The sequence below is a fragment of the Peromyscus maniculatus genome, chromosome 3, assembly GCF_049852395.1.
Source record: "Peromyscus maniculatus bairdii isolate BWxNUB_F1_BW_parent chromosome 3, HU_Pman_BW_mat_3.1, whole genome shotgun sequence".
Classification (NCBI taxonomy): domain Eukaryota; kingdom Metazoa; phylum Chordata; class Mammalia; order Rodentia; family Cricetidae; genus Peromyscus; species Peromyscus maniculatus.
The window spans coordinates 50,393,942-50,417,411 of record NC_134854.1 but is presented as its reverse complement, the minus strand read 5'-3'; the positions used below and the strand labels follow the sequence as shown (position 1 = coordinate 50,417,411).

General features: G+C 40.0%; 1 protein-coding gene across 8 annotated transcripts in view; it reads left to right on the top strand.

The window, feature by feature from the left end:
* Window positions 1-23,470, top strand: part of LOC102904107 (maltase-glucoamylase) — a 156,876-nt gene that overhangs the window by 13,048 nt on the left and 120,358 nt on the right. For 5 of the 8 annotated variants that reach the window (XM_076566436.1, XM_076566442.1, XM_076566441.1 and 2 more), the window contains exons 2-12: window positions 1,333-1,456; window positions 3,167-3,294; window positions 12,899-13,016; window positions 14,288-14,397; window positions 15,228-15,379; window positions 15,878-16,049; window positions 16,933-17,032; window positions 18,874-18,986; window positions 19,843-19,968; window positions 22,481-22,612; window positions 22,810-22,926. In XM_076566436.1, coding sequence (XP_076422551.1) covers window positions 1,333-1,456; window positions 3,167-3,294; window positions 12,899-13,016; window positions 14,288-14,397; window positions 15,228-15,379; window positions 15,878-16,049; window positions 16,933-17,032; window positions 18,874-18,986; window positions 19,843-19,968; window positions 22,481-22,612; window positions 22,810-22,926 — 1,392 coding nt within the window. Of the gene's footprint in view, window positions 1-1,332; window positions 1,575-3,166; window positions 3,295-12,898; window positions 13,017-14,287; window positions 14,398-15,227; window positions 15,380-15,877; window positions 16,050-16,932; window positions 17,033-18,873; window positions 18,987-19,842; window positions 19,969-22,480; window positions 22,613-22,809; window positions 22,927-23,470 lie in introns of those variants that run through there. The other 3 variants (XM_076566437.1, XM_076566439.1, XM_076566438.1) reach the window with 3 other exon arrangements.

Sequence of the window (23,470 nt, the reverse complement as noted above, 5' to 3'; positions counted from 1 at the left end):
AATAAATTAAAATAGCAAATCCTCAAGGACCCATTGGATGACCCCTTAGAAAGTGACCACTACCTATGCTGATGCATGGAGCACTAGAATTCTAAATTTTTAAGTTTGAATTCCATCAGCTCTCATCTTCACTATTGTTCCTAATATTACACCCATTAGAAAGAATAGAGGCTACTCGTTGATATGAAAGTACAGACCACGGTAGAGAAAGTGCAAGAGGAACCATGGATGTCATATTGTGCCAGAAAGGAAGAATACTACAAAAGATTCTTAGGGTTATACCAGGTTAATGAGGCCCCCTTCTGGACAAAGATGGGAAGACATGAGAATTAATGTTATCAATGGATTAGTAAGCATTAAGTGTGTTGAAATCCACCAACTTATGAAAATGATTAGAAATATTAAATTCAGTCTCCTTTGAAAGATATCAGGAAAACAAATATTTTGATAAGCAGCAAATAAAGGAGTTAAACACTGAACTCATCATCCATTTGGGAACTGCATGCTTCTGAAGCAAGGAGTAGATAAAGTAACATTTCTGTCTATAGAGATATTTCTTCTAACAAAAGACTAAAGAATCACAGTACCCCACTTCATAATTCCTAATGGGATAACACATCTTGGAAATGCCTGTGGCTGCTCATCCCACAAGAAAGAAAACAGGATTTTATGTTTCCTGATGAAGATGCTTGGCCAACTACGCTCCTTTGCGGCTAAAACAGTTAAAAATAAATCTGAGAAAATTTTGGATCCTATTAATTAACCTTAAATATAAGATAGACATGCTAGCTTGAGGAGAATGCAGTTAATGACATCCATGCTACGTGGAATGTCTATGGAACGGGCCCTTTTGATTAAAAGTGACGGAGATATAAACTAATGATAAGATATACATCCTATTCTCATCTTCGTGAGACCCAACGTTTATAAAAATTTGTTTAAAACATTACAAAAGTCATTTGAAAAGTTTATAAAATGCGAATTTCAACATTGGTTAGGTATTTGGTACTGATAAGGAATTGCTGTAAAAATATGTAGGTGTCATAATAGTGTTTTTGGTAGTTGTTTTGTAAAATTTCTTGTGTTTTGAAAATAAATTGTAATATTTTCAGATTAAGATGGATGAAGTTTGAGATTTGCCTCATAACAATGCAGAATCAAAGCAGCAACTGAATAGGAATGAAAATAAAAAAATTGGTCAGAAACTGTTTTTTTTTTTCCCTGAAAATTTAGGTGGTGGAAGGTTTTATATACATTTGAGCTCTGGGATTAAAAATGTACTAGCTATAATTAAACACATTTTAAATCCAAAACTGTCCTCTCTCTTTTCAGATGGCGAGACGAAGGTTTAAAAAGTTTAGCAAGTTGGAACTGATTCTCATTGTCCTGCTGCTTGTGTTGTTCATCGTCGCTGTGGTTCTGATCGTGCTCTTAGCCACTTCCACACAATCAAATGGTAACGAGTGACCCCCAGTCTCTCCCATAGCAGAGCAAACTCACCACCGACGGTAGAGAAGTCACACTTTTATATTGCTTCCTGTATGTAAGAATGTGGATGTGAATGCGTGCAGACTGTACGTATCTTACTGAATATCTACAAACCATGGCAGGTCAATAGATAGTAGGTTTAAATTCTGAAACCTCCATTTCCACATTTAACTACTGCACTGGATCCAGCTCTACACTTGGCTAAATATTTGCTGAATATAATAAAATGATTATAAATCTGTTAATATTGATATTGGACAACATACTATGTAAAAGGAAATAATGTGCATATAATGCTATATATCAATTCAACTATTTAAGGCCCAAAATTGGTTCTTAAAAACCTACTCATGTTATTTTTATCCAAAGTTTTTTGAGCTGATATATCTCAAAAGATTGGCAAAGGTGTGCTGAATGATCCAGGCTTTCCTATCTGCCTCACACAGGAATCACTTCTGTGGGAACCAGGCAGCGAAGGACCAGCTTGTGATTGCCGCCAAACCAGTTTTTGTCCATTTTACTCAATCCCTAGCTACATCAATTTTTCCTTTTTCAGAAAGTAAGATTAGAATCTTAAAGGTCATTTAACTTTTAAAGTTCCATGATCCTGAAGGGGGAGCTAAAGCCTTATGCAGAAGCCTGTCCAAACACATTTTGTTTAATACTTTTTTTTTTTTTTTTCCACTGGAAATCCCAGTGCAAAGAAAAACAATTAGAAATAGCATTTTTTCTTATAATGTCATTGTTTATTAAGATAGCACTGTAAATAAAGCTTCTTCCTCATGTCAGAGTGCAGTAAGAATGCCCTTTCTGTTTTACTGATCTTGACATTAGAAACCAAAGTTTTGAGCCCTGGGGTAGTTTCTAGACTTGTGGATTCCTTTACGTGTTTTGTCGCTTGGGAGTTTATAATTACAAAAGAATGCCACCACTCAGAGGTGTTCCAAGGGACTAGGGATTGCCCCAGAAAACAGAATTGAAGTTGCTGTGCTTAAGACAGCATGTTTACTGTATGTTTCTGTGTATAGCTCCTGCAGGGGTCGGCAGACTCTTCTATAAGGGCCAGAGAATTAGTATCCCCCCTGAACGATGGTTCAGTAGCAAAAGGTGCTTGCTGCCAAACCTGATGATCCGAGAACGATCTCTGGAACTCACATGGTGGAAAGAGAGAACGGACTCATTTGGGCTGTCCTTTGACCTTCAGTCAGTCTTTAGATTGACTGACTCATATGGTTTCTGTTATCATGTGTATTATTGCCATCGCAGCATGAAGCAGCCATCAATAAATGAGTGTATTTGTGTTCCCACGATACTTCATTTATAGAGGCAGGTTTTGACCTGATTTGACTGACAGGATATGGTTTACTGACATAGCCCAAAATCAAGTTGGTGTCCAGTTTTACAAGCTTCTAATGATTGAGTACTTTCTCTTGTATGTACCATGTTTCAGGGGAACTCCAGCAAAGAAGGAGATGATGTTGGTATACAGAGAGATAAACACAGTTAGCAAGAACAAAATAAGGTGTTATAAAGCAAAGATGAAGAACTTTAAACACATGGAACTAGAGCTCAGTCAGTAGAGGAATTAACAGGGTTGGAACTGCTGAGAAACCTGGTCCTATTGAATGCCTGTGGTCATAATTCTAATCATTTTATGTCTACTTTTGTGATATGACAGTCCTAGATCCTGACACAACTGCCACTCCAGATCCTACAACCACAAGAACCACTCTTAACCCGCCCAGTTGCCCAGTGCTAAGTGAACTGGAACGGATAAGTTGCATCCCTGACAAGTTACCCGATAAGGTTTGTGCTGTGTGTCATGTTTTCACTTAAGAATTCACAACACACTGCAGCTTCTTCTCTTCCTTTCCTTTCATTCCTTCTCTTTGTTGGCCTCCTTCTCCTTCTCCTCCTCCTTTCTCTCCTCTTCTTCCTCTTGTTTTCTTCTTTCCCATTTCACGAAAGCTGTGTGTATGGCAGTATTAGTAGCTCACCTAAATTAAACTGCATCCATGTTTGTATGGTCATGTAGCTTAAGGGGAGAAGAGCTAGAATACACCCTTGGGTTGCCAGGCTCAGCAAGTTGTATTAGAATTTCTGATAAACAATGGCCATGTTTTTAGGGTAAGTATGTTCCATGTGAGGTTTTAGACTTAGTGAAAGTGTGCTTATCTTTTCCCCGTGATCTTCCTGATTGCAGTCCTCAACTCTTTCACTGCCTCTCTCCGTGACAGCATTCTGTCATCTCAAAAGGTTATCTAGGAACTACAATAAAAAAAGTCGTGCATGTGCACAAAGCATGATTTAACGTAAGGACAAAGTCTCAAGAGTCGAACTTTGGAAGGAAGAAGGTAATTGATGTCAGAGTAAAGAGCTTGCAAGGACATGGCACTTTAGTCCAGCATTTCTATATCATTAGCTTATGCACATCTGAGAGTATCATGATAATAAAGAAAAGTGACCTGCCATTTACATTTTGAGAATCAGAATGCTATCTAAATGAAAACAGAGTCCAGCCTTCTGAGTGAAGTCCACTCAAGTGCAACAACAGATTAGCACCAAGCACACAGTGGATGTTTGTGGCACGTGTTTCTTGGACACATGTAGCAGCTACTCTGTTCTCCCAGTCCTGGAGTGATCTGTGATCTCCCAGAAAGTCACTGTCCCCACTCCCGGGCCCTAGTGGATTACTGTTAATGAGAGGATGGGGTGCAATAGAGGTGGGCATGTCATGGGAGAGAGAGGCATCCCAACTGTTGCTTTGCTTATCTCAGGTAGTAGGCAAAATTAAATAACTAAAAACATGAAGGTACCTGATAAATGAAATCTCAACAAGAAATCATGCGTGTCCAAATGCGTGGTGTTTTATGGCCTGACATTTGATAGATATTTATCCCCCCTTTCCAGGAGCTCTTTATTGTTACATAGACTGTGTAAACAGGAACATGGCTGGAATCTGTTGGTGGAGAGGCAAGGAGATCAGCATGATTGATTAGAATGCGGGAAGAGAATATGAGAAAAAGAGAAGAGGAGGTCTTGGAGGAAATAGCAGAACTCAGAAGTCAGAAGGGAAAGGTGTTTGAGTGTGATATGTTACAGCTAGCAATGGCCACTGGGGCTGAGGAAAGGTAGATAGTGATAACAGAGACGAAAAGGGAAGGAGAGAAAGAGAGACTCAGAGAAAGGTACAAGAACGCAGAAGGGAGAAGGAAAGAAAAGCACCTTGGGTATAGGGCTGAAACTAAAGATAAGTGAGAAAGGATGCAGTGGACAGAGAGAGGAATGGGAAGGGCAACAGGCACTTTACTAATGATTTCTCACCCCGGCCCCATGGAACTGAAGGTGAATTCAAGGTGGAAGTAGTCATCAAAGCTGCACTGAGTGGGGTGGGGAGCTAGGTCATTGAGCTGAACCATTCTGAATAGTGCAGAGAGGGGAAGAGTGTCCAGGAAGACTGCTAAGACTCCAAGGTACATCGGATGTCTCCTGAGGACTGTCTGTATGTGCTTTATTGTGGACAGCTATGGTCTAGATGTGTTTTACCAAAGCAACATTTTCTTTGCACTGGGTTTGTAGAAAGTTGATTAAAATAAAAGAATTTGTTAGTGTCACCTTATTCTAGGAAATGAGTTACTAGGCAGCTCCCAGAAGCAGGCCATTTCTTAACTATGTTATCCTTACAGTATTTCATCTTGTTACAGGATATTGCTGAACTTCAAATATCATCACTGCCACAGTAATCTTTGCATACTGCTGTTTTAATACACTACTATAATTCTTTCCAGTCAAGGTGTGGTTCAGAAAGGGGCTATTAGATTTTCTAACATGATGTACCCATCCGAATAACCATGTGATCTTTATGTTCATCTATTGTCTTGCTTCTCTTTTGCCAGTTGGAGGGAAATACTGCCATTTTAAATTGTCTGTTTTCTCATAGGAGAGGTATCTAAGCCTGTGTGTTACAGTTACTATGTGACCTGTGCACTGTCTGTTGATCTAGTGGTCTAGGTTATTGCTGAGGGGCTGAATGTATTGATGATTTATGTGTTGTGTATGTTAGAAGGTTGTATAGAGGTGGGTAGGATGGGGTGATGAACCCAGAAGACAGACTAAGTGGAAGGTTGCATTGCTGAGGCTATTGCTGTTTAGTTTTATCCCTCCCATCTCCTCTGTCTTAGGATAACAAGAAAACTGTTACTTTTATCAGTTCAGTCTGTGTATGAGGTCAAGTTCAAATATTTTCTTCTATTATTTTGGACTGTTTAACTCTCTTATACCTTTGTAATCCATGTGCAGATTTAAGAGACAGCCACTGACATGGATTTCAAGTCCATCATTTATAAGGCAGGGCACCATTCCCCTCCTTCTTGATGCAGCCTTTCCCCGTCAATTCCAGATTTTATTTATGGCAGGGAACAGAAATGTTTAGCTCAAGTCCAGATATTTAGCTCAGGGAAAGGATATTAAGTAATAAATTTAAACACTTTAATTTTTCAGGGTTAGAGTTCTTGTGATTATATGGGAGAACAAATTTCCATACTTAGCACAAGCTTTCATACTCTAAATTACTATGAGAGATGTTTAATCTGAATGCAGTTGACATGGATTTTCTATAAGCAGCAATGTTAATCCCTATATATTAGAAAGGCTAACTTTTAATATTCAGAAGTGTTGTTATATTTTATAGAATACACACTTTGCAAGTTACTTATCAATTCTGAATTTGGCTTATGATGTCCTTTTCCACATTCCAGTTTCTTATCAATGTATTTAAGTGGTCATGTTTTATGACTTACCAACAAAGATAGCATGCTTTGCTGATATAATTACGAGCCTCCACCTAAAAATTACTCTGTATTTACACAACATCAGCTCATAGCCATTAGTTGTTTCTATGAAGAGCAGTGAGATACAAAGTCCCAGAAATCGACCTGAGTTTGGACCATGTTCAGACATGGGGCATAAGCACATCAGAGAAACGGAGCTCTTGCCTGGGTTCTCAGCCTGATTCTGCTTTGAGGAACTCTGACTGGACAGAGCTATAATGTTGTCACATTTCTTTGCCTGCTGTTTCAAATCCTTACCAGCCAGGGAGACAATGTGTATTCAGATAAACATATTAATTAAGCAGTGATTATTAGACACCATTAAACTGTGATTATGAACACTTTAAAGATGTATTCGCTAACCTTTGAGAATTTCATACATGTATAATTTGACCATATTTACTTCCCCCTCCAACTCTTTTCAGATGTCCCCATATTCCCCCTTCCCAAATCATATCCTATCTCCCCCACTTCCATCTATTGATTAAAAACTTTAAAATTATAATCTCAAAGGTCATGGGAAATATTCTCTGAAAATACCCTGTAGTCTGATTTGGAGACTTGAAAATCTGGATAACGACATGGCAGAGAAGGTATATTTCTATAAAATTCTGCTATCAGATCTTATTTTGGCATGGAAGAAAGTGGCCATGTTAACTTTTAAAACCTTACTCAAGATACACATGTTGAATAATGCATAAAATAGTCTATGGTCAATACATTTCCATCATTCAAGATTACTTCTATTTATTTATTTACTTATCTATTTATTTACTTATTTATTCATTTATTTTTATTGCAGGTTTATTTATTTATTTTATGTGTGTATGTGTTTGTGTGTTCATGTGCTTCTGTGCACATGTGGAGGTCAGAGGACATCTTGTGAGAGTTTGTTCTCTCCTCCCAACACGTGGGTCCTAGGACTGAACTCAGGTTTTCAGGCTTGGCCGCAAGCTCTTTCAGCTGTTGAGCCGTCTTGCTGGCTCAGGATTAATTTTGTTCGTTTATTTTTAATTTTTGCAAAGTTGCTGTACATACAAATGACCAGGGACTGTTTTGGTGAGTACAGATTGATTAGGGTTCCTTTATTATTGAATACTTTAACTTCTAAAATTCCTGCTTCTGCTAGAAAATGGGACTCTTCTCTTTAGGGAGATTCACTCACTCCATGGTTTTGCTCACAACTTCAGGTTGTCCTAGCCCTACAAACAATAGGAGTGTCTTCAGTGTGACGCCCACGACAGCAGAGCACTGACTGGAGTGTACCTTGGGCTGCTGTTCTCCTTAGCTCCATGATGGAGCTATTCAGCAAAGTGCTGGGTGACTGTGAGCCTTCTGCTTAGCACCCAATCCACAGTCTCTGGGTTTGACGGAATATTACTGTCTTAATAAATTTTGTGTTGCTGTATCAGAATACTGAAGACTGGGTAAAGTTATAAAGAACAGAAGTTTATTTCTCATAGTTCTGGATGCTGGGAAGTTCATAGTCACACTGATGTAGGTCCTCTTGCTACATGCTCACAGGGAGAGAAGAGAAAAGGCATTGGATCCCGTTCACAGTGTAGAGATGTCAATTTTTGATCACTGATGTTAAGGGGCCCCACCTCTTAACATCATCACAATGGCAGCTCCTGAACTCTGGGGTGGATGCTTTCAGCATAACAGTCACTAACATGGCACTGAAACCTGCTTCCTTAGATCATGGCCTCTCTGCTTAGGTAATCTTGTGTGTGGTGCATGTGTATGGATGCCAGAGGAGGATGCCAGGCCCTGCTTTACCAACCTCACTTTATTCCCTTGAGACAGGTTCTCTCATTGAACCTGAAACTAGGTTGGTAACCAACATACCCCAGAATCCTGTTGTCTGTCCCCACAGCATTGGAGTCATAGATACATGTGGGTATGCCTGGATTATTTTGTGGGCTTGAGGGATTCAGATGCCTCATGTTTACACAGTAAGACTTCTTGTGCAGTGGCTCATCTTCCAGCCCTCCCATGTATTTGTGAGAAACAAACTACCCCAAATTTAGTGGCACAAAAATACAATTATATTGTCACTCATGATTTTATGGGGTAGAAACACATGCAGGATTTGACTTGATCTCTTCTATCCTGAGTGCTGCTGGCTGCAGTATCTTACTGGCTTCTCCTGGTGGCTGATCAATTCTGGTGAAGAGTTTCAAGATGAGTTCACCCATGCATCTGGCACCTTGACCAAAACAACTGTGGGGATATTCCTACTTGGGCACTTTCCCCACTTCATGAGGTCTCAGAGACTCTCTTAGAGGTCTCTTCATTGGGCAGGGCAATTGGATTTCTTCCATGGCAACTCAGGGCTGCAAGAGATGTGGGACAAGCCTGCTCATCTGTTTAAGCTGGGGTCAGGAGCAGCACTGTGCAGTCTGTTGACCAAATCTGTCATAGGCCACTCAGACTCAACGGGAAAAGCCACCTCCACCTCTTTATGTCAATCCTGATAATATTAGGCTCTAGGTTTACTTTTTCTTTCCTGTCAACTTTTAGTATGGAATACTTGTTTATTTCTCCTTTTCTATCACTCTTAAATGTCAAGACAAGTAAAAGCTGGGCAGAGTAGAGATTCACTTCATTTTAAAACAGGGGCTTCAGGATTTGATTTCTCTGTACCTGTGAGTTCAGTTATCTGTGTGTTGGTGCTAAAGCCTAAATCCAGTTACCCAGGACCCCATGGACAAAACGCCTGCAGATGCTGAATGCCTTGTATAAGTGATGTGCCACTCATAGAGCATCGCCACATGTCTTTCTTTATACTACTAGACTTACACTCCTGGTCATGGTTAGATTATTCGAGCTGCCTATTCTAATGTAAGTGCTAGGTAAAGAATTGTCATGTTCTGTGTTAGGGGATAGTGATAAGAAAAATAAACTGTGTTCAATACAGATGCCCTTGTTTAAAATATTTTGATCCAAGTTTGGTTTAATTCTTGGATGTGAAAACTTGTGGATACAGGGGGCTGAATATATGGGTAGTATGTTAAAAAGTAAAATGGCTTTACATTTTTTTGTCTACATTTTATTAGTTATTCAGGAGTGTGCCTTAAAAACAATTCATTGTGTGCTGCCTCTCAATTTCATTCTGTGCTTTAAAGTTTTTTTTTCCTCCACATATTTTGATTCTTCTTTCTTGGGTCTGTGCCATATCTGGTCTGTGATATCTTCCTTGTGGACTGCAGGCTTCGTATCAGCTGGGAGGCTGTACCCCCAGGACTGAGTTTGGGGAGCCTTATCAAACATGAATGCTGCCTTTTACACATTGTTCTTCTTTGCTCGTCTTCAGTAATTTTGTGAGCTTACATTTCAGAAGCGTCTGCTATAGGGGGATTCTCTACTGACTTGTTTCTTTAACTATAGTTTCCTTTCTTTCTCTTTTTAGCACATGAATTGTCTGAAGCACAGGGCTTCGTAGTGGATTTTTCCTACTCACTCCCTCTTCTATATTCTCATCCCTCTTCCTCTTCTGTCCCCCCCCTTCACATCTTAGAGCGTTCCCCTTTCATTTTTATGTCCTTTCCCCCATTAATTCCACACAGAAGAGAAAATGTTCAACACTCACATTTGTGAATCCTGTGCCTTTGTTTGTTTATTTATTTGTTTATTTTTTTGAGGCAGTATCTCATGTATCCAGCATGGCGTGACCTTGAATTCACGGTAGCTGAGGATGACCTTGAATTTCTGATTTTTCTAGTTCAGTATCCTGGTGTTGGGATTATAAGCCTAAGTAACGGTGCCTGGAACGTGGTGCCAGGGACTGAAGCCAGGGCTCCGTGCATGCTGGTCAAGCGCTCTACCAACTGAACCACAACACCAGCCCCCACCATGATGTCTTTAGCTATTCAAGCCACAAGCTAGCTGACGTGACCACTTTCCCTAAGGATTTCTTCTTTCTGCACGTGCACTACTCTCTCCTCCTCTGTTCCTTACTGGGGACTGAAGGTTTCCTCCCCACCCTGGTTTTCCGCTCCCTGGTGTGTTAGTAGTTACTGTTTGGGCAATGTCTGTTAAACTTTAATCCTCACGTTGAACTTGGTGTTTTGTTTCTGAAGCCTACATTCTTTCTGTGTGCTTTTATCCCCCCAAGTCACTGTTCTGGTGTCATAGCGTCCCTCTGCAGTTGTTTCCCAGGTGTCCCATACCTTCAAAGACCGTTCCCTGTGAATCCTGCCTGGTCTCTCCTTCCACTTCTCACTATTGCTCAGCTCCACTGCAGTAAACTGGTGCTTCTGAGTTGACCAGCAGAGGCCATTTATGTTCTTGTTCCTTTGCCTCTCTGATCTTTGTGCTTTCCAGTTCAGTGAAAAAATTATTAAGCTCTGGTTATATAGAAAGCCACCTCGCTTAACATCCTTCCAAGTTCCTTTGCCTTTTCCATCTGTAATCTCTTTCATCTGAGTGTGTATTGAAATGAAGGAACAAAGCCACAACTTCTGATTAAAGTCTATATCACAGTAAAATTGTTCCCATTGGAATATGGGCCACATGTAGATGTCTTTTTTTTTTTTTTTTTACTTTCAAAAGAGATTGGGCATTTTACTTCAGAAATTTGGAATATTCCAAAATCTACAAGGTTTTGGGTACCAACATGGTGCTGCAAGTGGAAATGCTCATGCAATGAAAAATTGTTTCATAGAAAAAAATATTTACACATATTTCACAAGTGCTGGGGATCTAGTTGGGTGGTAGAGTGCTTGCCTACCATACAGGAAGTTCTATGTTTAACGCCAGTACTGCAAAAACAAACAAACAAGCAAACAAATGAAAAACAGGCAGGGGATCCAAAAAGTATTTCACCTTCAGGTTATTTATCTTACCTATAAAAGCAGGTGAAATCTGTGTTTAGAGGGTTCTATCTTCAAAAACTGTTATCATGTAAATATAAATAATCCCAAAGTCTGAAGAGGAATCTGAAATTGAAACCATTTCTTATTCTTGTTCTAAGCCTTTTGGATAAGGGATACTTAACCTGAATTGGCTGTCAGTATAAAAATTAGTATTCAGTTAAATGCAATTATTCATATATTTTACCATTTTTTAACTTGACATCTGCTAGACACTGACATATTTTCATTAGCATGTATCCAGTGATACTGATAGGAAAAAGAAATGGACAAGTTTTGGCTTTGATTTCTCAGTTGTTAAGAGCCCTTGGCAGGGTTTCACATCTGTAACCCTCTACTCTGTGGATTCTGAGTTCCATATCTGTAAGGCATTGTGACAGGATGTATTAGTCATCCCCTGCTATGTAGCAAAGTATCCAAAAGATAATGGTTTAATGGAACAAGCCTATTTTCTCAAGGTTTCTCTATTGAAAATCTGGCTGGCTTTGGTTTGGTTGGTTAACTCCATCTTTGAGATTCTCAGAAACCACAGTGAAGAAGTCTTCTGAGATCACACTGATCCTTTTAGCTTACCAATGTGGGTTATTTTCATGACTCTTCTCTGTGGAGTTGTTATACTGAGAACCCTGCCTTGAGTTCCTCACCATGTGGACCCTTCCATGATATAACAGCTTGCTTTTCCCATGGTAGGTGCTCCAGTGGAGAAAGGGAAGGAAAATGAGCAAGACCGAAGTTACCTTGTGTCTGTGGTCTAAGCTGGGGTGTGTCATCCACGGTTGCCTATTAGCTGCAAGACACTAGCCCCAAGCCCACACATGCAAGGAGAGATTTTTTTTTGTACTGCTTCATGTTTATTCTGAATGCCTCTCCAAAATTAGATGCACTAGGAAAGAGAATGTATTCATTTTAGCTTCCATTTAACTCACATATCAATTGTGGTATAGGCAGGCATCTTCCTTAAGGCAAAACTACACTCTATTTGGTTTGTCAAGGAAAGACATTTCTTTCTTTCTGTCTCGGTAGGAGTTGAAATTATATATATATATATATGTATATATATATATATATACATATATATATATATATATATATATATATATATATATATCACATGTATACATTTAAAAGCATTCTTCCTCAAGCCTTTAAACAAATAGTATGGTCTTTCCACCTAGTGCTTCTGAAAGTTCCAACAAGACAGACCTGGGGACACCCTTAGACATGATCTGTCCTGACTTTCTACCTTGCATTCTGCTGCTGCATTTGCTGTACTGAGTATATTTAGTTCATACACAGAGATCCCAAACAAATGCTGACACCCCCACACTGCAATGCAGTAAATTAACAACAAATGAAGTCAAATCAAGATTGGCTTGGTTTGAAAGTGTCTGAAGAGAGTCATTTTTTTGTCATTAATTCAAAGGTAATACACATGAAGCTCCATTTATAATTTTGGAATACTGGTGATATAACTATATTATGGTTTAGAATTTTAAAAGATATTTGCCAGCTTTTGTGTGTGAAGCATACATTGCCTCCTACACCATAAGAAGAGAGCTGGCAAGGAGAACTATAGAAGTTCTTCCACTTGGTGTCAGGTCTTGTTGGTAAAAGTGAATTGTTGCTATCACAATCTCAAATGGGCTAATTTGCATTTCCTAAAATGTAATGAACTAAATGGAGTTAATAGTCTAATCTCTGTTTCAGGACACATGTGACCAGCGTGGCTGCTGCTGGGATCCTCAGGGAGCTGCTAATGTTTCTTGCTACTATTCCAGGAATCATGGCTACCAAATGGAGAGTGATCCTGTGTTTACAAATGCAGGTAGGCTGAGGGTAGAACCTTAGATCTGGAGGCTTGGCTCCATCCTAGGGGACACCTGTAGTAGCACATAGAGTACTGACTACTCTGTTGTCACACTTTATATGTGACAGAGGTGGGCACAGCTCTTGTCAGTGATTAGATCTTATTTTGGCATCAAGCAGTAATCACCCTCTGCCTCAGGAATTCAGAGACCATGTCCTGTTTCTGGCTTCATTTTTTTTTTTTTGTTTATAAAGATTTATGTATTTTCTCGCTTTTTTGTATAAAAAGATTTATTCATTTTTCTTTATTATTCTCTTATCCAATACATCTCATGCCCCCTTTTCTCTCAGTTCCCTCCCCCTAGATCTACTGCTTTTCCATTTCCCTTTAGAAAAGAGCAGGCCTTCCAGTGATATCAACTGAACTTGGCATAACAAGTTAAAATAAGACTAGCATTAAATCTTCATATAAAAGCTGGACAAGGCAACCCAGTAGAAGGAAAAGTGTCCCAAGAGCAGGTAAAAGAGTCAGAGACACCCCCACTCTCACTATTAGGAGTTCAACAAAAATCCCAAGCTATACACCTACAGTTTGTATGCAGAGGTCTGTCTTCACTTTTATGCACCTTCATGACTTTATATAATCATCATGACCATTTTGGTTCCCAAATTTATTATTTATAATGTGTTAAATATGAAAATAATGATATCCAAGATTCCTTGTAACCCTATTCTAGTATAATTTTTATGAAATGGAAACAGTTACAAATTTACAAGCATACTTTAGAAGTTACCTAGTTAACATCCGTCTTCATGAACTAATATTCTTACCCCTAAACAAAGAACATAATAATGAGCATTGTGGGATGAGGATGACAGTGGGTACCACCATGGGAAGGTTCATAGTGTAAAGAAGGGGTGGTACTCTTCAAGGCTGTTTAACTGAGGACATGACTCCAGTGAACAAGATGCTCTGTAATGTACTGAGTACATAACTGAGAAAGAATACTGATGATCAGGGAGCATAACAGCCATTTGGGGCTGTGTTTTCACTCAGATCTTAGAGAAGAGGGTTAGATAGTTTTGGACATAGTATTAACAGTACTTATGTTTAGGATCCAGTCCAAGATGAGATGTGCATATCCATGAGGGGATATGTATCTATATCTTCCCTTCTTTGGAAGATGAAGGTTTTTGTTTGCCCCTTTGACCTAAAGTTTAATTTTATGTGGCCACTATTTGAAAATTAACAGAACCAACTATGAAAGCCTTTTCTCTTCTGCATGCTAGGATTCACAGCCCAGTTGAAAAACTTGCCTTCCACACCCCTGTTTGGAAATGACATTGAAAACATCCTGCTCACAGTCGAGTACCAGACATCTAATCGCCTCCACTTTAAGGTTGTAGTTTGTTTTTTCAAAACCTTATACCTCATAAGTATTCTTATACCTCATAACTGCAATTCCTGCAGAAGAGAACATTTTGCTAAAGGAAGTAGCTTTCTCTGTTGTAGTCATATAGCACTTGTTTGTCAAGGTCTTTTATTGGTGAAATTATTAAGGCCACTCCACGTAGTTAAAAGGGAGGTTTATTTTGTGGGGTAACTTACAAGTGAAGGGATAGTTTACAGGGTCTGGGAAAGGTGTGGCGCAGTCTGGCAGTGTTCTCTGGAGAACTCTGCTTGGTTTACCTCCAGCATCCAGGGTCCAGGAACCAAGTGAGCCAGCGCATCTGGATCTGGGGTCTTCAGGGTTCTCTCTTGGCCCCACCTTGTAGGCGTGACAATTACCTAAGCCTCAATGGGGGTTGGACCTTCCAGATCAAAGCTGGAATGGCTACCCACTACAGTCTTTGATAGCCTTCTTGCTGTGTGGTAACTTCCTCAATTCATATAGAGTTTACCAATGAGCTTTCAGTTCCCACTCATTTGTCCTAGATACCATGGAAATTGAAGAAGGGATCAAAGTGCTACCACTGCTCTGAATTTTCTAGAGACAGCCTTCAGAATCACAGTGTATCTCTACCTGAAGATCAATATATATCCAACAGACAAACATATGAAGCTGGCAATGTAACCAGCACATTACTTTAGACATAATGCCAGTTTGATCAGTGTTCAGTTTCCAGGACCATCCGCACAGGAAGCACTAGTGCTGGAGAGGCCACTGGTAGTTTTGAATGGTAGGTCAGTTTTCATTTGGACTTTGTTTCTATTCATCTCTCTGGGCAGTTGACTGACCAAAACAAGGGAAGGTATGAAGTGCCTCATGAGCATGTGCAACCCTTCAGTGGAAATGCTGCTCCTTCCTTGAACTACCAAGTTGAGGTCTCCAAACAGCCATTTGGCATCAAAGTCACCAGAAAAAGCAATAACCGTGTGCTGTAAGTTTTGGAAGTTTATCAAGGGGGGGGGTGGGAGTAGGAAGATAGTGATAAGGGGAAGTGTGTAAGCTGCTGACCTTACTGTGTTCCAAGTGTGTGTGTGTGTGTGTGTGTGTGTGTGTGTGTGTGAGAGAGAGAGAGAGAGAGAGAGAGAATTCTTTCTTCCTTTTACTTTCTTCTATCTGAACATTTTTATTTTCCCTTTCTCCCATCTGTCTAATCATGTGAGCACGAATCAACACTTACTAAATGTCTATGGCCATTTTAAGTACAGTGCTCTGGTCATGTGGTAAGGTGTCTAAGGAACAGACATAAGGGTTGTACCACAATGGTACCTGGCCTGGAGATGTTTTGCCTCTTGGTATCTATGGGAAAATGTCAGAGGAAGACTTGGAGAGGGCCTATGGAGTCAGTGAGCTGTGAAGAGCCCTTGGGCAAGCAGCTCTGTCCTTCTCACCCTACTTCTCACTCAGGTCTGTGCTTCCGTCCTGTGTCTAGGTTTGACTCAAGTATTGGGCCCCTCCTCTTCTCCGACCAGTTCCTGCAGCTCTCCACCCGACTGCCAAGTGCTAACGTATACGGTCTGGGTGAACATGTGCACCAGCAGTACCGGCATGACATGAATTGGAAGACCTGGTCCTTGTTTTCCAGGGACACAACTCCCAATGATGTAAGCTTTCAGGTTCCTTTCCTGTGAATATCACAACCTTAATCTCGAGTGTCACATGGCATTGCAGTTTAGAGGGAGAATCTGGAGTGACACTGCTTGGTTTTGCTTTTGAGATCTTCTCCTTATCAGTGATGTGATTCTGAGCAAGTTCTTACTGCTCTGGGTCTTGAATTCCTCATCTGTAAAATGAGGGTAATGTCAGGTGCTTAGCTAGATCAGTCCGTGAGTGTGAAACTTAAAGTGGGGTTTACATACTCATCTTACAGGTTATAGTGAGGATTAAATGACTGAGACATGTAAAGTATCAAGAAGAATACATGGCACATAGAATATCCTCAGTAAATTTCCCATGGAAATCAAGAGCCTGTGGTAAACTGTTTTTCAGGCAGGAGAGACAGCGTCTTATCCCTTCTCTGTCTCACTTAAACACATGCTACCCAAAATCCATTTGACAAATGGAAAATGTGTTGAGAGAGCAGCTTATAAGGAGCAACTGGTGATGGTGACCTAATCTGCAGCTTCTACCATGGGGCAGTGTGAACTTTCAACCACTTAGAGCTCCTTATGGATGCTGATTTATATTAAAATTTGATAGACCACTTGCAGATGAGGTTAAGTTAGGATCACATAGTCCTCTTTGAGAATAGAGATTCTATGAACAATAGTTTCAGAATTCATATCCTTCCATATTTTAACAAAAGTCAAGATCTCCATATACATACTAGATTAATGGTCAGAGTTGGTGCATTATTTGAGAAAGCACCAACTCACTTGTTAACATCCTCTAAATAGAGACCTGAACTCATAAAGTTCATTGACATCTTCATTGATCATGATGTTTAGACTAATTGTGAATGTTTGTGTTTTAATTGTCTTCCTACAGGAAGGAAATAACTTGTATGGTGTACAGACATTTTTCCTGTGCCTTGAAGATAATAGTGGATTATCATTTGGGGTGTTTCTGATGAACAGCAATGCCATGGGTAAAGGACAAAGAAATATTCCTAAACAAACAAGCATATAATATATCACAGCCCCTTTTATAGCACTATGGTTGAATGAATGAATCCCTTTCACAATGTTTAAAGCATGGCTGGATGTGCTCTCTAGCTGTGACATCCCTACCTGGTTACTCATGGGATCTGTGTGCAAAGGATTCTCTCCTGAGTGCTCAACTCTCAAATCTGGTGGCCTCTTCTGGAATATTTGTTATTACAGAGTTAGGATAACTCTTCCTGTAATCCACTGTGAGACAGGATCTACCCACAGAGCATAAATCCTTCTTAGTTCTACATTAAGAGATCTTGACTGGCAGTTCCAGTACAGTCACCACAGGGGAAGAAGAGATGGATACATATCTCCTAGGCTGATGGTGGGCATAAGATATTGAGCCTTACTCTCCTAATTGATTATCATTGGATTAGGTCAGTGTTATTCAAAGGTGTAGCCCACACAGTCTTTCATGTCCATACAAGATGAATATAGATAATGATAATAAGCATTGATTTAACAGCCAAAGGTCTGCATAAGCCTTTTTCTCATAAGTTATGCTCTTTTATAGACATATCGACTTGCAATAATTTAAGGATTAAGTAAGCAAGAAAGATCTAATTCTTCACTATAGTTTTTGTTTTGTTTTGAGAAGCAGTCTAGATGATCCAAGATCATTCTAGAATACAAACAGCCCAAGAACAGACAAAACGAATACATTGACTGTCCAGTTTCAGGTGGTTTTAAAAGGAATCACAAAAATGAGTTGAGTCAAGACTTAATGGGAAAGCTACAAGGTCGTAGGTTCTCTGTGTGAATTAGTTCTATATGACCTAAGAGTGCTTTCAGAAGACTCTGAGGCCCTCTATCCCTAGACATAGAACAAGGCTAGGAGACAACTTCTCAGGAGGGTGATTGGAGAGTAATGGGACTTGGTATTTATGATATAGTCTTTGACCTGCTTTACTTTGACTCTTCTTCACTGAGGCTAGTACTTCAGAGTGTCTAGCTGGGCTGTGTATTTATAGTAACAATGAAGTGTAGAACAAGAATGACAGGTTCAGAGAGATTTTTTTCTTCTACCCTCTAAGATTTAATTTTTGTGGGCCTGCAAACTAAACTGCCAGAAAGAGACCAGGAAGCAAAAGTCAGAGTTTATTTGCATATGCAAAGATTATACAGACAGGTGTGCTCGGGGTTGAGTAACTGAAAGGGATGATTGTAACTTGAAGCTTATACACCATCTTAACAGTGGCATGCAAGGTGAGGTGGGCATGGGTAGAGAACAAGTGTCAGGAAGGCAAGGTGAAATGAGCATGTACAGAATCTCAGGAATAGCAGGCAAGGTGAAATGGGCATGCGCAGGAAACAGATGGGGCATGGGACATTCTTGTGACAGTATTTACTGATGTTCATTGTCTGAGAGGAGATTAGAGTTGCTTCCATGGAATGGATTTGTGACAGCTGAGTTATTTTGAGGGGCTCTGATTTTGGGTAACTAGGGGTATCAGTAACAATGGCCATCAGCCTCAAGTAACTATTGTGCTGCAGGGACTAATTCTGGATTCGTTTGTGAGGCTGGTTGTTCTTTAGACAGAGCCTGGGACATGGCACAGGAGTTAGGACATTCTAGTTTCCTGCTATTGATGTTTGTTGCTGAACAAATATTTTAACTCTCATGTATGTAAGAATTTGTTTCTTTATATACAACACATGGGGCATTAAAAATCACCTTACCAAAGTTCAGGTAGTTAGTGTCTATGGCTATAAATTTTGTAGTCATTTTAATAGAACGAACCCTAATGTTTATTTTCTTCTATTTTAATATTTTAAGAGGTTACCCTTCAGCCTACTCCAGCAATCACATACCGCCCCATTGGGGGGATTCTGGACTTCTATGTCTTCTTGGGGAATACACCTGAGGAAGTTGTTCAAGAATATCTAGAGGTAAACATGAAATCATGGTTATGACTGAGGAAATCCTACGTACCAAACATTAAGAGATGTAAACTTAACACACACGTGTGAGTTAGACATGCCTGAGATGATACATTTCAGACATAGGACAGACCTTATATACACAATGGAAATGTTTTATATTATAAAAATGTGAAAGGATATAAAGATACCAAAATGTGCCCTTACTCTTAAAAGGGAGATATAAAAGTTGACTGGCCAGGCGGTGGTGGCGCACGCCTTTAATCCCAGCACTTGGGAGGCAGAGGCAGGCGGATCTTTGTGAGTTAGAGGCTAGCCTGGGCTACAAAGCGAGATCCAGGAAAGGCTCCAAAGCTACACAGAGAAACCCTGTCTTGAAAAACAAAAAAAAAAAAAAAAAAAAGAAAAAAGAAAAAAGAAAAAAAAAGTTGACTGGCATTATAATGTTAATGAATCAATACACCCGAAAACAATATATTTTGTGCCCTAAACCAATGCATAAAATAGCTTTATCTTAAAAAGCATTGAGCTGTGAGATGAATTAGTTGGTAAAAGATGACTTGCTGCATGAGCATGAGGACCCACGTCCTTCTGTAAAAAGCTGGGTGCAGTGGTGTATGCTTGTCATCTCCCCATGGGGAGACAAAGACAGGGCCATCCTTGGGGTGTGCTCACCAGCCACTTATACAGTGGGGCTAATTAGTGAGCTCCAAGTTCAGTGTGAGATCTTGCCTTCAAATTAAGGGAGAGGGCAATTAAGGAAGACATCCTACATAGACCTCTGTCTGCCACATGCAACCCCCGCCCCCCCATGCATGTGCACACACACAATATTACTGACTTTCATTCCACGTATTTATTTCAGCTCATCGGGCGGCCAACTCTGCCTTCATACTGGGCACTTGGGTTTCAGCTCAGCCGGTACGATTATGGAACCCTAGACAATATGAAGAAAGTTGTGGATCGAAACCGTGCAGCACAGCTCCCATATGTAAGTAAGCTTGAACATAGTTCTCCAAAACGAAATCCACAGAGGAACAGGAACAGCCTCTACCTTCTCCATACTTTCCCTCTTTGAATTCTTTCCCATTCTGGTAATAAAATGACTTTTATGCATTTAGAATACTAGAGGGTTTGTCAGATCAATCACTCGTTTTCAAAGAACTGTGGTTCTCTTCAGTAGGAAGTGCTACTTAAAGACTAATAATATAGATGAGGCAAAAACCTGGTTTCTGACTGTGTATTGTTTTATCAATTCAATTTTCTCATGCTTATTGTCTTGACTGCATTTTTACAGAACTTAATTTTGAGCTAGGTGTGGGGCGTTTACCCACCACCCCCACAGCTTCCCAGAGTTTTCTTGAGTGCGAGCAGCAGGAAATATTAGATAGAAGGATTTATAGCGGAGAATCTTGCGGAGATAAACAGATAGAAAATAAAGGATAGCCTCGAGAGGGCCTGGAACCTATTCCAACGGGCCCCGACTGTCTCTGGCCCAGGGTTTTTATAGAGACGCCAAGGGGTGGAGCAAAAGACCTCCTCTCCAGCACAGCCAAGTGCAGACCATCTCAGACACCTGCACTCAGGCCCGTGGTCCTGATCATCCTCTATTCGGACCTGCTGGGTAAAGCCACGAGGAACCCAAGAACGGGCTCCCACAGCTAAGTTAATTCTGTCTTTAGCTCAGATTTTAGCTTATGCTTCTCCATATAGGTTTATTACCTTCTATATAGTCTTGGTTGAATTGTTTTGATTCAAAAATATCATGGAAGAGATTGACTATAAAAGTGATACAAGAGCTCTCCAAGACCTTGGTATAAACTTGATTCTCGGGTTTTGTGTGAGTTAATTCATAAAGCAGGTCTTCCATCTTCCATCTCCCAACCCCTTATCATTTAATAAATGTTAACAGATATTTTGAGAAGACATTGAAGAAGAGAAGAGTTAGGCAACACACACACACACACACACACACACACACACACACACGCATGCACGCATGTGTGCACACACATGAAACTGGTTCAGGTCCAAATCATCTAACTGGCTTTTTTTTTTTTTTTTTTGCACAGACACAGGTAAGAAACCGAAGCTAAATTAGGGAAGTAGTTTCATTGTACCCATTTAGCTTGTTGGTGATAGAATTCACATTTAAGTAGATTTATCCCAAAATCAAATGACAAGGTTGAGGTCCATTTGTTTTGCAGTGGTGTTTGGGTGGCTGTTTACTAGTCAGTGGACAGGACTTGTCTTCTCGCACACTGTGATCATTTATTTTGTATTTGAAATAGAACTTCAGTAGACCTTGGAACTGGGAAGAAAATGAGAAACTAGAACAGGTGGAAGAGTGAGATTTAAAAACACAGGGTGACTAGGGGAAGACAGTAAATGAGAGTTGTGCAAGACATTTGGGTAGGTGACTCCAGTCTTTGGCTGGCGTCTCTTGTCTTCCAGCCCTCAGGGACTATGGCTCTTGGGGTGAGAGGGAAATGAGAGACAGGAACAGCAGAGGCAGAACTGAGGTGAGGAGAATAAGCCCAGCCATCAGAATAGTGAGAATGCCCATGTGGACTCGTAAGCCCGGCTCATGTCTTCTTTACTTACTGCAGAATCCCATTTTCAACCCTAGTTAGGATATAAACCCCATTTACTAGTAGATAGCCAAAGGAACAGGGTCGCCAGTTCAGATCGCCAGCACCACTGTGCCTCTCTGCTCTGTATGGTTTTTCTTACATACAGGCAGACATTGCCTTCCTGAGTAATCTGGGGGTGGGGGAAGAGGATTTCTTGGTGCACAGTGGAATAAGATGTGAAAAGAAATACTGAGAAATGGACCTGAAAATAATTCAGAGTTGCATATGAGCATCCAGTCTTGAAAGTTCAAGAAGGAAGCATAGTGTACATGTTGTACTAAAATGTTTCTGCTTTGAGTGGCTGATTTTGAATATTTCTATTATATTGGAGGCTGTAATGGGAAATGGGGTGTCTCGAAGACATAAAGGGGGAATTAAAAAAACTAGAACAACCCTGTTCTGTCTCCCTCTTCATTTCCTAGACATAGGCACAGTATAAACTTTGTTCCAGTGTCGCTACTTTCATATAAAACTAGGAAAGAATACACACAGATGGACTGTGGTAAAGGTGACAAAAATAGTTATTAGGATTATTATGATAGTGAAACGAGAAAGAAGGGAGAAGAAATATCCCCCTCCTCTCTTTGTCTTGTGTGTAGGGTGAGTTTTGTTTAGATAGCCCCAGTGGTTTGTCATAAATTGTGCAGTTAATCTGATATCAGGGGTGGGGCTGAGCCTTAGGGAGATAATGAGGCAATTTGTTTTCCAAATTGCTCTTCAAAAAGATGTATTTGGACAACCAATAGCACTGCATTTAGGTTCCAGCACAGGAGTTGGTTTTCATCTTAGATGCTAATGGTGATAATTTGGTGATTCCCTTTAGCAGGGAAATTCATAGGCACTAAATCGTGGACGCTTGTATTCTTTCAGGATGTTCAGCATGCTGACATTGATTATATGGACCAGAGGAAGGACTTCACTTATGACCCAGTTAATTTTAAAGGCTTCCCGGAGTTTGTTAAGGAGCTACACAACAATGGGCAGAAACTTATTATCATTTTGGTATGTACTTCCTTTTTAATTCTGAAATTAGGTGGTTGCTCATTCTTTTCATTATGTCCCCTTCTCCCTACTTGGCCTCCAGTGAAATGAAAATATGCTTTCAGCAACATTTGAATGTGCCTATTTTATTGGAGACTTCATTGAGATTCAACCTTTAGCTTAAAGTAAGTTTTTTCATGTGTTTTCTCTTTTCTTAGGATCCAGCCATTTCCAATAACTCACTCCCAAGTGATCCCTATGGCCCATATGACAGAGGTTCAGCAATGAAAATCTGGGTGAATAGTTCTGACGGTGTAAATGCACTCATTGGAGAGGTAATTTAATAGGGAAGTGGTGGTTTTATCTCTGGCTGGAGTGTGAGTGGTTGTGGATAAGTGTGTGGTTGTCCTGTACATCTTCAAAGAACTTTGACATGCTGAGGATAAGCTTTTTTTTTGCCTTTTCATACCCAAATGCCTACTATCTACTCCAGCTCTTACATGTTTTTTCCCAGCCAGATCCATTCAATGACAACTCACTCATTGAGTGTCCATTTCCTTACTCTGTCTCCTCTTGCCACTACACTCCTGCTTCTCACATTGCTCCACTGAAACTGGCATTAGTCACTGCCTACTAGGTAAATCCAATTGAAAAGAGTCATGCCACTCTTGACTCAGTTTCCTGTCAATGAATAATATACTTACCACTTTTTCCCCTGAAATCTTTTATTATCTTGTTTTTCATGAAGGTATTATCTTCTGCTTAACTTTTAATATCCACAATAGCCCTTCAAAATATAGTGTCCGAGGGAATTGGATAGAGAAAGAATAGAGAAAAGTAAGTAATGTTAGAATCTATAGATTATAATGGGTCAATTGA